Here is a 14,488-nt window from a genome sequence, read left to right on the forward strand (position 1 = left end):
AGGAAGACTACAGTAGTGCGAAGTAGAGAAATACTGTGAACTGCATGCGCATGTGGCGCGATTGTTTATTTGTTTTTATTTTATTGTGTCAAATAAAGTATCCCACGAGCCTCAGCACGCCGACCCCGGTCTTCTTCCTCTTTACTTGAACGAACTTTGTTACACTGGTGCCAAAACCCGGGAGGAAGGAGAACGATTCCGCCATGCAAACTCCGTCAGGACCATCGGGATCGCCATTTGGGGAGATCATAACATCGCTCGCGGGCCTGCATCAGGAACACCACCAAGCCCTGCTGGACTTACGGGCCGACCACGAACACCGGTTCCAGGCAATGATGCAGGTCCAGCAGGAGGACCGCGAGCTGTTCCGGAGCTTCCTGGTGTATGCCGATTTAAAAAGAGCCATTCTCCAGAGGGTCGGCCTCAGCCCCGAGCAACACCGTCAGCGCTTCCGGTCGCTGGAACTGACTGAAGCGGGCCGACCCTTTGTCTTGGCACAGCAGCTCCGGGACTCGTGCCGCAAATGGCTGTTGGCCGGAGAAAGCGACGCCGAGACCATCATCAGCAAGGTGGTACTGGAGCAGTTCATCTCCCGTCTCCCAAAGAGGACCGCCCAGTGGGTCCAGTGCCACCGCCCGTCGTCGCAGGATCTGGCCATTCAACTGGCGGAGGATCAGCTGGCGGCGTGCTCCGGGGTCGGCGAGGCCCTTCCATCTATCTCTCTCTCTCTCTCTCTCTCTCTTCCCCTGTCTCTCCCTCCTCCCCTGCCCCAAAACCTGTCCCTCTCCCTAGGTCCCGATGGGCTGGGCCACCAAGGGCCGCCCCCCGCTGGAGGACGGGGATGGAGCCAGCAGCTGGGGCACGAGGCCCGACCTGGGGAATGGGATCACCGCGCCGGGAGGGGTCCGAGGAGCCTTCTGCTGCTTCCCCACACGCCAATCACCTGACCCACGTCCTGCCACTAGGGCGGCGGGGACCGGCCTGCTGGTGTTGCGGGGATCCGGGCCACCGTGGATCGGTGCCCGGTCATGGAGGTGGGGACGTTGGTCTGGATCCCGGACAACCCGTAGGCTGCCCCCGATCAAGCCGGGTTGTACCAAATACCCGTGAGTATTAAGGGGGGTACCTATCGGGCCTTGGTGGATTCAGGTTGTAACCAGACCTCCATCCATCAAAGCCTGATACAAGCTGGGGCATTGGATACGGGCCGCATGGTTAAGGTGAGGTGTGTGCACGGGGATATAGTGGAATACCCCGTAAAAGCCATAGCCATCCAATTTAGGGGCCAAAAGCATAATGTGGAGGTGGCCGTTAGTCCGCGCCTCCGGCATCCGCTAATCTTGGGAACCAATTGGCCAGCGTTTGAGCAGTTATTGGGGTGTATAACAGTGGATGCCTCGGGGGAAAAGGGACGGCAAGGGGGGGGGGGGGGGGCGAGCGCGCAGGTGGGAGAATCTGTGCCGGGACCTAGTGGGGCGGTCTCAGAGGAACCGAGCGGCCTGGCAAGGCTAAACCTTTCCAGCCGTGATGACTTTCCCCTGGAACAGTCACAGGATGAGACCCTCAAACATGCTTTTGAGCAGGTCCGTGCCATCGATGGGCAGGTTCTCCACCCTGACCGCGCGCTCTCCATTTTTTTTAATTTTTAATTTTTTAATTTTTAATTTTGCCATTATTAAGGACCGGTTGTATCGAGTGACCCGCGACGCTCAGACAAAGGAAGATACAACCCAATTGTTAGTACCTCGGAGCCGTCGGGAAATGCTTTTCCAGACGGCGCATTGTAATCCTATGGCAGGGCATTTAGGAGTGACGGCGACACTAAATCTTCTAATGATCCGATTCTTTTGGCCGGGCATTCACGAGAACGTGCGCATGTGGTGGGGGTATTGTAGGGAATGTCAGTTGGTAAACCCACCGGCCACCCCAAAAGCGCCATTGCGCCCTATTCTTCTAGTGCAGGTCCCCTTCGAACGAATTGGTATGGACCTCATCGGGCCATTAGAACGATCAGCACGGGGACATCGTTTTGCGTTAGTCATAGTGGATTACGCAACACGATATCCTGAGGCAGTGGCGCTCCGCAACATCTCGGCAAAGAGTGTGGCGGACGCCCTATTTCGTTTAATCTCCCGCATGGGAATCCCGAAAGAGATTCTCACGGACCAGGGCACCGCGTTTATGTCACGCACGTTAAGCGAATTGTACGAATTGTTGGGCATTAAAGCGGTATGTACCAGCGTCTATCACCCACAAATGGACGGACTGGTCGAACGGTTTAATCGCACATTGAAAACCATGATTCGTAAGTTCGTACAAGAAGACGCGAAAAATTGGGGCCGATGGCTAGAACCCCTCTTATTCGCTGTGCGCGAGGTCCCCCAAGCCTCCACGGGGTTTTCCCCCTTCGAGCTTCTTTATGGACGCCAGCCCGAGGGGTGTTAGACGTCCTAAAAGAAACTTGGGAGGACGGACATTCGGATAGTAAGAACAAAATTCAATATGTCCTGGACCTGAGAGCAAAACTCCATACACTGGGGCGGCTCTCTATGGAGAATTTGCTTCAGGCCCAGGACAGGCAAAGCCAGCTGTATAACCGGGGGGGACTAAGTTACGAGAATTTGCACCGGGAGATAAAGTGCTCGTATTACTCCCAACCTCTAGCTCCAAATTATTAGCAAAGTGGCAAGGACCCTTTGAGGTCACACGGCGGATAGGAGATCTCAATTATGAAGTAGTTCGGACAGATATAGGCGACCCACGGCAAATCTACCACCTCAACCTCCTTAAAAAATGGAGCGCGGAGGGGTCAGTGTTGCTAGCGATGGCAGTGAGTGAAGAGTAGGATCTTGGGCCAGAAGCGATCATTAAAGAAAAATCCCTCGCCCTGGCCCCGGGAGGGGATCACCTCCCTCGCAGCTCACTGACATTGGTCGTTTACAGGTAGAGTTTGCAGACGTGTTTTCGCCCCTACCTGGTCGTACTGATCTGATTCAGCACAATATTGAGACAGAGCCGGGCGTGGTGGTTCGCAGCCGGCCATATAGATTACCTGAACACAAGAAAAAAGTAGTTCAGACCGAATTAGAGGCAATGCTGAGGATGGGAGTAATCGAGGAGTCCCACAGTGATTGGGCGAGGCCGATAGTTTTGGTGCCTAAAACGGACGGCTCGGTGCGGTTTTGTGTGGACTATCGAAGGGTGAACGAAGTATCAAAATTTGATGCTTATCCAATGCCGCGGATTGACGAGTTGCTCGATCGGTTAGGCACAGCTCGCTTTTACTCGACACTGGACTTAACAAAGGGATATTGGCAGATCCCCTTATCTCCCATGTCCAAAGAAAAAACAGCCTTCACCACGCCGTTTGGATTACACCAATTTGTGACTCTTCCTTTCAGTTTGTTCGGGGCCCCAGCTTCGTTTCAGCGCCTCATGGATCGAGTGCTGCGATCCCATGCTGCATATGCCGCTGCCTACTTGGATGATATCATCATCTACAGTGGGGACTGGCAGCGGCATATGGAGCATGTGAGGGCTGTCCTCGGGGCGCTGGGGCATTTGGTGGTAATGGTCAGAGCGAAGAAGTGCGCAGTTGGGCAGGTGGAGGTAAGGTATCTGGGCTTCCACTTGGGCCACGGGCAGCTGCGTCCCCAAATTGATAAGACTGCAGCCATTGCGACCTGCCCCAGGCCCAAGACCAAAAAGGAGGTGAGGCAGTTCCTGGGGCTGGCGGGATATTATAGGAGGTTTATTCCTCGTTATTCGGACCTCACCAGCCCACTGTCTGACCTCACTAAAAAGGAGGTACCAGATACGCTCCAGTGGATGGAGCAGTGCCAACAGGCCTTTACCCGGGTTAAGGCTGCCCTGTGTGGCGGACCGCTCCTGCACTCTCCTAACTCTTCTCTCCCCTTTCTGTTGCAGACCGACACGTTGGACAGGGGGCTGGGCGCGGTCCTGTCCCAGGAGGTGGAGGGGGAGGACCGTCCGGTGCTGTACATTAGTCGGAAGCTCTCGAAGAGAGAGACTAGGTACACCACCATAGAGAAGGAGTGTTTGGCCATCAGGTGGGCGGTCCTCACCCTTCGCTATTACCTCCTGGGCCGGGAGTTCACCCTCTGCTCGGACCACGCACCCCTCCAGTGGCTCCACCGCATGAAGGATACCAACGCGTGAATCACCCGTTGGTATCTGGCTTTACAGCCGTTTAAGTTCAAGGTGATTCACAGGCCGGGGGCACAGATGGCTGTGGCCGACTTCCTCTCCAGGAATGGGGTGGGGGGGCTGCAGGCCGGATGGCTCCCTGGCCTGAGTCGGGCGGTGGGGGTATGTGGTGGGGGAGGCGTGGTTCAGCGAGGTCTGCGACGGGAGAGCAAGTGAGGAGACGAGCGGTGGTAAGTGGGGCAAGTGAAAAATGATCAACACCTGGATCTCGTTGCAGTAATTGGCATGGGGAACCGGTATTTAAGCCGGCTGAGGACCGGCGAGAAGAGAGAGAGGGCTGGGGACTCGTGGGAGTGAGAAGCTGTGGAGCTACAAACCCCAAAGATAGGAAGACTACAGTAGTGCGAAGTAGAGAAAGACTGTGAACTGCATGCGCATGTGGCGCGATTGTTTATTTGTTTTTTTATTTTATTGTGTCAAATAAAGTATCCCACGAGCCTCAGCACGCCGACCCCGGTCTCCTTCCTCTTTACTTGAACGAACTTTGTTACAACGTTTTTATACAGACAAGAGGCACAAAGATAATAATAGAAAAAGAGGCTTTAGTGTTACAATCCACCTCTTATATTAATTTAAGATAAATTGCACAAAAATACATTGAAAAAAAATATTTTGGAGTAATGCCTATTCATACAAAGAACAATAACCATATCCGCATCCACACCAACACACAATAACATTCTGTTTATTATAAGCATGCACTGCAGTTATGTTGTCTGCTGCTTTAAATGCTTGAGCTCTTTATAGGTTGGCTGTCAATGTTTTTATCACTCATCAGCTGGAAAACAATTGCTCTGAAAAGGATTACAATGATATAATTCCTCTCTGTCATTATTAACGTTATAGTTGTGGTGTGGACTTCGCTATTCTCATATAACAAGAACAATTAGTAAAAGTTATCATCCTTTATGTGAATGGGCCTTTACAGATGATAAAGCAAAAAAGTGTCAAATCCTTCGCCAGTCTCCACTACAGTACATTCATATTTAGTAAATGTGGGTCGTGAAAGACTGGATGAAAATAAAATTGTCCCCAAACTCACGTGTAACTCTCAAAATCTCCATTGCTGATGGCCTCAATGAGTTGCTCAGTTACTTTGATGATTTCTTGTTTCCTCGCTGCAAAGCAGAGAGATACATATTTAAAGGATATCTCCAGGGGATCAGAATGGGAGATTTGTCTATACAGGTGTCACTTTTAATTGTTATTTTCCTTGAGATTCACTTATAATGTTAGGGAAGTTTGTTCAAAGTACCAACTAAATAATTATTTGTGTAACCAATAATGGTAAATAAAAGTAACACCAGAATGAACAGTTCTGTGCTCTGTGCTTAATTCAAAGGATAGTTCACCCAAAAATGGAAATTTGCTGTTAATTTACTCACCCTCAGGCCATCCAAGATGTACAGTAGATTACTTTTTTCTTCAGTAGAACAGTAAAGAAGATTTTTTTAGCTGATTCAGGTCTTATGAAGTGAAACGATTGGTCTGTGCAATCCAGGACCTCAGGCAAACGGTGTGATGTCCGGTTCAGAAATTAATCATTCTTTTAAACCGGTTCTTTTTAGTGAACTAGATGAACCAGTTCACCAAAGAGGAAAGCTGCTGATAAGCGCATGCATGAACCAGACACTTGAAGGAAGGGGTGAACTGAAGGTTTTTATGGTTTCTCATGAACTTTTCCATTACCCTTCAAATTGCGCAAATTGAAATTGCGAATTGAAATACGCCTAATGGAAACGCATCAATTTCGCAAAAACACCATATATCGCAAAAATGTTTTTATGCTCGTATGAGGTGGTTTTTCAGGCAATGCGAAAAAGGAATAATTCGCAAAACTGCAAAGGAAATTTTTTTTTTCGCATTGTCACATGGCATATGTAAAAAGTCATTTGATCATTCTTCAATGTACTTTAACCTCCAAGATACACTTCATACGTGGCCGCTCTCCAGTATAAGGGGTTTTCCCTACCATTAATGCTTAGACAATTTACACTGCACACGTCTGCGGTCCAGTGTGGCTCTGATACGACCACTGAAGCTGATTACAGCCACTCTAGTCAATGCTTGTGTTTATTCCAAACGCGCCACGCATGTTTCTGAAGCGGCTCTCTGTGCTGCTTCTGTAAAGATACACACATACGCCTCCTTTGAATGAATATAGCCAAAATCCATCAAAATTTCACCAAAATCCGTTGCCATGACTTATCGCGAGAGAAAAATGTTAAGTTTTAGTCGCATAACACTGGTTAATGGTCATTTCGCAATCCTTTTTTTATCGACATTTATAAAATATCGCCTTTTTATCGACCTTTATAAAATATCGCCAGTTTTGTTTATGTATGTAGTTGAGATGATGATGGTTTGTGTACTCACTTTGTATGCTTAGACATGTAAAACATCCACGTTTCACATCACTTTGTGCTTTAATAATATAACTGTGTATACGTGACATCATTTTGTGATTACGCTAACAAACTGGTGAACCAGTTATTTGAACCTGTTCATTTTAACAAACTGTCCAAAAGAACAATTTCCCGGAAAAGAATCAGACTCCGTTTGCCTGAGGTTCTGGATTTCAGGTAATAATGTTGTAAATAATATTCTGTTTCTTACAATATTTTATTCTCAATTTATTATGATGTTTTTTTATATTTTTTTGTGGTATGTTTTTTTATTATTTTTGTGAGGTAGCTGTTTACTTTATGAATCACCATGGACCACAGTTTCAGCTTAAAACTGTTCTACTGAAGAAAAAAGTCACCTACATATTGGATGACCTGAGGGTGAGTAAATTAACAGCAAATTTTCATTTTTGGGTGAACTCTCTCTTAAATTCAGATGAACACATTGTGTATGGGGAGCTACTGCTAAGTTGTGTCAGAAACTGAAGGAAATGTAAAGTGCTCTGAATCCCTAGATTCAGAAATCAGTCTCACCTCTAGTATCCTCATCCTCAATTGTGGTGTTGGTACTCTCTGATGATTCCTATAAATGACACATTGAGATTCAGGATTTGTATTGTTAGTTTCAAAGCCAAGATCACATAAAGCGTGATCAGAGTTGACCGGCTATTTTCTCTGTGCCTTCAAGAAAGAAAGAATTGGTGAAAATCAGAGGACTTCAAGTCAGCAGTTTCGGTCCTGCAACAATAAATGAGTCAGATTTCTATCAACTTTACAAATGTGATGAAACATCAACAACAGCAAAAAGAAAGTCCAGCTCCATGGCAGCCATGTTTTACTCATTGTTGGGATGCGGCCTTTAAAGGTTGCCAGTTTGTGGCAGATTGTCAACAGGATGGAGCCTGTTTCACACTCACCATCAGCTGGGTGCTGGAACTGGACTTCCTTTTCTGGAAGAAAAATGAGAAGAGGTTAGACAGAAACAAACATTGTGAGATGGACAGAGGGCGATGAGAGCAACAGCTGTGATTCTGAACACTGTGTGTGTTGTGTAAGAATTCCTGCATCAACAGTCTACAGTGCTTCTCAAATACAATCCTCCTTAAATTTTGTGTTTATTTCTTGAATGGTTTATAAGACTTCAGAAAGCATTTATTGTACAAACCTACCTGGTCTCATGAAGTCTCACAGTAGTTTACTGACCACCGATTGAGACAAATCTGGAGATTTTCAGTGACTAATGACTGATATTTCAGTCTGTTCCATAGATGATTGTATGGATTTGGAATACTTAAATAATACAGAGGGCATGCTGTATGGAAAATTTGTATAATTATACATTTTGCAAGAAGTACACCAATATTTTTCCCAAAATATTTTGTAGAAGTTTGATGAAAAATTACAATTTCCAGCATACAAAATCAATATGTACTAAAGTATATTCTATGTTATACAGTGTATTCAGTGTTTTTGATGTTATTGTTGGTGTTAGTTTCTTGCTAAATAAACAAAGAGTGGTTGTGATTCTTGCTTTGATCCTCCGCAATGTCCATTTAATCACATTTGATTTGTTTATTTGCTCATATGAAGTTCTCAACCAGTTTCAATGTTTGTGCTTAATATAATTATTATTTGGCAGAAAAAACTCTGTATAGCACGCGCACAGAAAACAGCTTCAGACAGCGAGCCAGTAGCGCGAGAAGACCAGTGAGTTCTCTTTCATGGACAAAAACCTGTTTTTTAGAGTCTATGACAAAAACACACACAATTATGTCAAAATGCCCATTTTTGGCAAGTGACCTCGAACCACAGTCTTAAATGATTTAGACAGTCCTAATATGTGTATGCAATTATATTATATTTTGCTTAATTTTGCCAATGAAAATTGTTCCAAACGAAGTAACAGCAAAACTGTTGCTTCTTTGAGCAACACGCAACAACGTTTACTTACTGAATGAATCCAAGTTTTTGAAAGAATCAAGTGAGCCAATGATTCAGTGAGCCACACATAAAGACGTTCACTTGCTTCATTTCTGAACGAATCAAATGTTTGAACGAATCGGTTGAATGAATGACTCACTTATTAAGTCTGTGACTTGCAGCCAACTACTGGTAGTTTAAGTTTGATACTTTTTTATAAAATCATTTCATATTTAAATATTAATTTAAAAATTAATACACATTTATTATCATTATTTATACAAGGCTGAGTCAAAATATTTCTTTCTAAAGCTACTTTTTGTAATGTCTAGTTCAATGATTTTTTTTTGGAGGGTAATTTCTCAGCCAAAACTGATTTGCAAATTAATTTAATTAATTGGATTTCTAAAAAAAATTTAATCGCTTGATAGCCCTAAATATAACATAATATACAAAATAAAGTTCGCAATGTACAAATTATAGACTTAAAATCAACCAGGATCAATTAAAATCATTATTTGTATTAATTATCTAAACAGTGAATATTTGATTTCCATCCTACCTTCACACCATCTGTCTTCTTGCTGACCCCACTCTTTCCTCCTGAATGAGAGACAAAGAAAAAGAGTGAAATTGCTATAAGAAAGGGCACAAAAGCCCAGAAAAGCATAGCGAGGGGCATAGCACAGCTCAGCTCTCCAGATGGATTTTGGCTCTGGAGGATCTTTTGACTTTCTAAAATAGGTCCTGGGAGTTTCCAGCATACATAATCACATACTCCCACACTCCAGGAACGCTTCACTTTTAAAAGCTGCTCTAAACAAACAAGCAGGAACAGGGAGTGAATATCAAATATTAAAAAATATGCGTCCCACTTTATATTAAATGGCCTTAACTACTATTTACTTAGATCGAAAAATAAGCACAATGTACTTATTGTGTTCATATTGTACTGCAAAACACTTTGCTGCTATTGAGGTGGGATATGGGTAAGGTTAGGGACAGGTTTGGTGGTATGGGTGGGTTAAGGTGCAAGGGATGGGTCAGCAGTGTAATTATAAATGTAATTACAGAAATTAATTACAGATGTACAAAGTACAATGCAAAAACATGTATGTACACAATAAGTGCATTGTACCAAATGATTAATTTAAGTACATAGTAGTTAAGGCCACTTAATATAAAGTGTTTTAACAAAATGTAAAAAAAAAAAAACATACAAAAATAACAAAAAGCACACAAGAATTAGTACAAAAATAAAATACTCACGATAGCAAAAATAAGTTATTTTTTGGAAGAAAAGAAAAAAACCTGTTACAGGTTGGATATTTCCTTACTTTTGTTTATTTTTATCAAAAACTTTGCTACTTCAAATGTGTACAAAGTGCAGGCACTCTAAACATCTAAACAGTGTGAAGTCTTGATCTAAGTATTACACTTGAGCTGTATCACAAATTAAACGTTCCTATAATAATGGACAGAGAGAGTGACTAAAAGCTAAAAGTGCACTGCTGACTCAAGCCAGTATGTTTCCGCTGGACATTATCTTAAAGTAGTTAGTGGAGAATTACCGCTCTGGGTAAAAATAGACAGGATGTGATGAATGATCAAGAGTGTTTGGGAGTGATAGAATGGCCCGTGCAAAAGCTACGGCTGCTACACTTGAACAGGTGGAGCAATCTATTTTAGATCGGACATTGCTGACCTTTTATAGACCCCCACTCGCATGACACCCACACAAGCGACAGAATTCTTAAAAAAGAAAATAGTTTCCAAATGGGATCGGATTAAGGTATCGGGATGCCCCTGAATCTGTGGCATTTATTGCATGTTCACTCCATGATCTCCTACCATTTGAAAACATTTCTATGGACATGCATGGTGCCTGTCTACATAGAAATAAAACACAATAATAAAATATAGCAAATGCAACTTCACATTCTAATTGTGTGATTTAAAAATATATATATATATATTTTTTTTTTCATAATTGTGACTTTGTATCTCAAAGGGATAGTTCACCCAAAAATGAAATTTTGCTGTTAATTTTCTCACTCTCAGGCCATTCAAGATGTAGATTACTTTTTTCTTTTTTTTTTTTTGTACAACAGTAAAGATGATTTTTAGTTGAAACCATGGTCCTTGATGATATATTGAGGCCTTATGACGTGAAACGATCGGCCTTTACGAGAAACTAAACATTATTTACAACATTATTCCCTTTAAGACTAGTTCTTCAAACTGGTTCTAACCGATTCAGTAATCAATTTATTTACGCTAATTTCGCAATAACATCACATATACACGATTATATTATTAAAGCACCTGATAATGATGGAAAACATGGATGTTTTGACATATCTAATGCATATTAAGTGAATAAACGAATTTACATAAACCATGAGAAACCATAAAAATGTTAATTTGGAGCGCTGAATGAGTTTATTTATCATGGGATGATAATATGATTATGCTATTATATTTGAAAATAAATTGTGAGTATACAATTATATTATATTTTTTTATATTTATTATATTTTTATTATTTGTTAATATTGTTATTTTTAATATAAATTATTGTATTGTTATATTTAATGGGTCACTCTATGTGCAGTGTGAGCACTAAACCAAATCTCCAGGTGCTCTCATGAGAACCAGAATGAAAAACTTTTGTGTATTCTTGCTTATTATACAACTTACATGCATTCGAGCTCCATCTAGGATCTGAGTTATGAACTGTCATCTATCAGAAAATCTGCTAGTTTCTTCATAGATGTTGGAGGACGGAATCATCTTCTTACTCTTCTATATATATATATATATATATATATATATATATATATATATATATATATAGAATATATAATATATAATATTCAAGTCAGCTGATTTGTCTGGCCAGGGCAGTCCAGGTTGCATCTTTTTCGAACATTAGCCTTGGTTTCTGTTATTAAAATCATCACAGTTGCAGCTCTTTCATGGTGGCTGGCTTTGTGAAATTCTCTGTGGACAGTTGTTGTGGTCTTCACAGTGAATATTGACGTTTGCTGTCACTTTGCTGCAGTAGTTCTGTGTTGTTTGGACACAATCCTTCTAGTGTTTGACGATCATTCAGTTAGTTTTTGCCCACTATTCTTCTTTGCTTGTCTTGCAATACTTTTTGTCTGCAGTCATAATCATCAAGATTGTTGTTCTTAACTCTAAACAACGGGGCTATTAGGGTAAAAACGCTCCTGCTAAACAGGCTTTCATGATTTGTTCTGACAAATTTGACAGACCACTTGTACTAAACACAACATAAACTAAACAGATATGTATAAAAGATAATCACAATGTTTGTTTTTTTAATTATAGCCTACAAATGATATTAACCACTAGAATAATGCGTGTTTCAAAGTATTTTGCCAACCCTTCTTGGGCTAAATTTTGTAGGATTACATGGCCACGCCAATGTTTTGAATTTGTTAGATCAAATTTCCAAATGCTTGCAAATGCCAGACTCAAGCATCAATCATCTTTCATTAGAGTTGTCAAACACAACTTTTAGAAACTTCAAGCCTCTGTACAAACCTTCAGTGCACCGTGAATCCAAACAATCTGTGGTTCCTGATCAAGACATACTGTACTCGTGCAGATTTTCACATAGTGTTGAAAAAGATACAGCAGATAATATAAATAGAATAGAGTTACCTGAGAAGTTTCTGGTGACCAGCATAGTAGTGAGAATAGCACCCTGAAAAAATAAAAAAAACCATAGAAAATGTTTTTAGCCAATTTTTCTCAGTAACAATGGTGTATTGTTATGCAAAATTCAGAACTTATGAACTGGCTCCATTTTAGTTCATTAATTGGAATTTGAATTGAATCTGCTTCTCAGGAAATTTAAATGGAATGACAGGAAGAGGAATTAAAGAACTGCAATTAAAAACATTTAACACTGGTAATTCATTGAGGACAATTACGTGTTCTTCCACCTTGGTTCCACTAATAAATACGGTGAATATTAAGATGAATAAATACTCATTTCTATAGGTGGCATTTATATCAGCTCTTAAGGTCTTTAAACTTTTTCTTACCCTTTTTATTTAATTTTCAAACAATCATTTGTCAAACCAACATTCAAAGTTGGTCTTTTTTAGTTAAAAAAATAAAATAAATAACTTGTATTTCTACTTCAGACATTCAAATTCTAATTGCAATTCTGCATCTTGTTTGCTACCTCAATTCAAATTCTGGAACTGAATTAGAATTCAAAAGGCATTCTTGTTTTCAGTTCAGAACGGTGTACAACTGTGATTGTTTGGGATTCCGAATAGCCTGATTTTCACCCATCATTTATTAAAGTGAAGTGTGCAACACATATGAGAGCTTCTCACAGCCTTATACGAACTTACCTTGAGCTTTCTTCTAGCATTGAACTTCTTCAAGCATTCAACAGTCTCCTGTCTGTGCATGCAAGATGCAACAGTGGAGCGATGCTAAAAGCAAACAGAGGTGAAACCAAAGGTTATTTGGAGAATTTGGACAATCTGCAGCCATTTACGGAACATGTAATATCTATATAATAAAAGAACACTAAATTAATCATCTAATAAATATACCCTTTAGATCTTCCTGGCTGTCAAAATGCTTAAAAAAAGGTCTGAAAATATTAACTCAAGTACACTGTTTATGAAACATGAGCAGAGCAAATTAATGTGTACAGTAAAGGCCTGTCAACACAAAGAATGATGACTATAAACATAATTGTAATGATAACTATATAAGCGTCCACACCAATGCACGATAATGTTCTTTGTATTATAAGCGTGCACTGCAGTTTTGGCATCTGCTACTTTAAATGTTTGAGCTCTTTAAAAGCAGGATAGATTCTGATAGACCTTTATTGTTTTTATTGTTCATCAGATGGGAAAAATCATTTTGAAAGTTATTGTTTCATTATCATTATAGCAGTGGTTGTGAACTCTGCTGTTCTTTGCAATTTATTGTTCAGTTCTGTTCGTATTTAATCGATGAGACCTGATGTCTTGTTCTGAACTTGATGTACTAATTCATTTGCTGTCTAAATGAACTGAATTCAAGGCCCTAAGACAAAACACGTATATAAGTTCTAAAGTACTGATGGAAGGATAGAAATGGCATTTCAGTTGTAAACTCACTGAGATCCATGGGTGCTTGAGGGCCTCCGCAGCAGTGATGCGTTTAGATGGGTTGATGGTCAGCATCTTATTAATCAGATCTTTCGCCTCAGGGGTGACTGTGTCCCACTCAGGTGAAGGAAACTGTGGGTGCAACAAAGCGATCCAAGTGTGAATCAGAGATCCATCGGCACTTCTGGCATTATCATCAATATTGTATGAAGGATGCTTAAACTGACATCATAAGCACCAGCTTTAATTTGCTGATAGAGTCTATGCTGGTCTTCATCCCAAAAGGGTGGGTATCCCACCAGCAGGATGTAGAGAATCACACCTAAAAGGAAGTTGAGATGGATGGGTTAGGAGAAATTGTTTATAATATTATGCAAGCTAAAGAAAGACCGGAGTGTTATTACTTTTTTTATGTGTCTCAAACGTGCAGTGTTACCTGAGTGTTCATTTATTTATTTGTACAATTGGGGTTGTACAAATAAATTATTACATTTTTAAAATGCATTCACAGGAAAGATTACAGATTTGTAGGTTGTGTTATTGGACTACTTTCATAATGTTCCATGGCTGCTATAACATTTATCTGTAAACAGAGATGAAAATAAAAATAGATCCTTTTTACTAATGTGTATTGATCCTTAAAATAAAAAGCATAGAATAAATTGATCAAAAACTTTTATTTTATGGCTCTTTATTGCAGTTGTTCCCAACCTTTTTTTTTTTTTTTTTTCAGGAGAGCCCTATTTTAACATTACATTTTTTTAACAAATCTCATAATAATAATAA

At 41.1% G+C, this 14,488-nt stretch overlaps 1 protein-coding gene across 1 annotated transcript in view; it reads right to left on the reverse strand.

Annotated features, from left to right (window-relative positions):
• LOC109061043 (calcium/calmodulin-dependent protein kinase type II subunit alpha) overlaps positions 1-14,488 on the reverse strand; it is a 48,704-nt gene that overhangs the window by 9,113 nt on the left and 25,103 nt on the right. Inside the window, 8 exon segments of the mRNA XM_042711280.1 lie at positions 5,270-5,345; positions 7,167-7,215; positions 7,550-7,582; positions 9,115-9,155; positions 12,243-12,285; positions 12,947-13,030; positions 13,712-13,834; positions 13,930-14,024. Of these exon segments, the coding sequence (XP_042567214.1) occupies positions 5,270-5,345; positions 7,167-7,215; positions 7,550-7,582; positions 9,115-9,155; positions 12,243-12,285; positions 12,947-13,030; positions 13,712-13,834; positions 13,930-14,024 (544 nt within the window).

This window comes from Cyprinus carpio, chromosome A21 (genome assembly GCF_018340385.1).
Source record: "Cyprinus carpio isolate SPL01 chromosome A21, ASM1834038v1, whole genome shotgun sequence".
In the NCBI taxonomy this organism is placed as follows: Eukaryota; Metazoa; Chordata; class Actinopteri; order Cypriniformes; family Cyprinidae; genus Cyprinus; species Cyprinus carpio.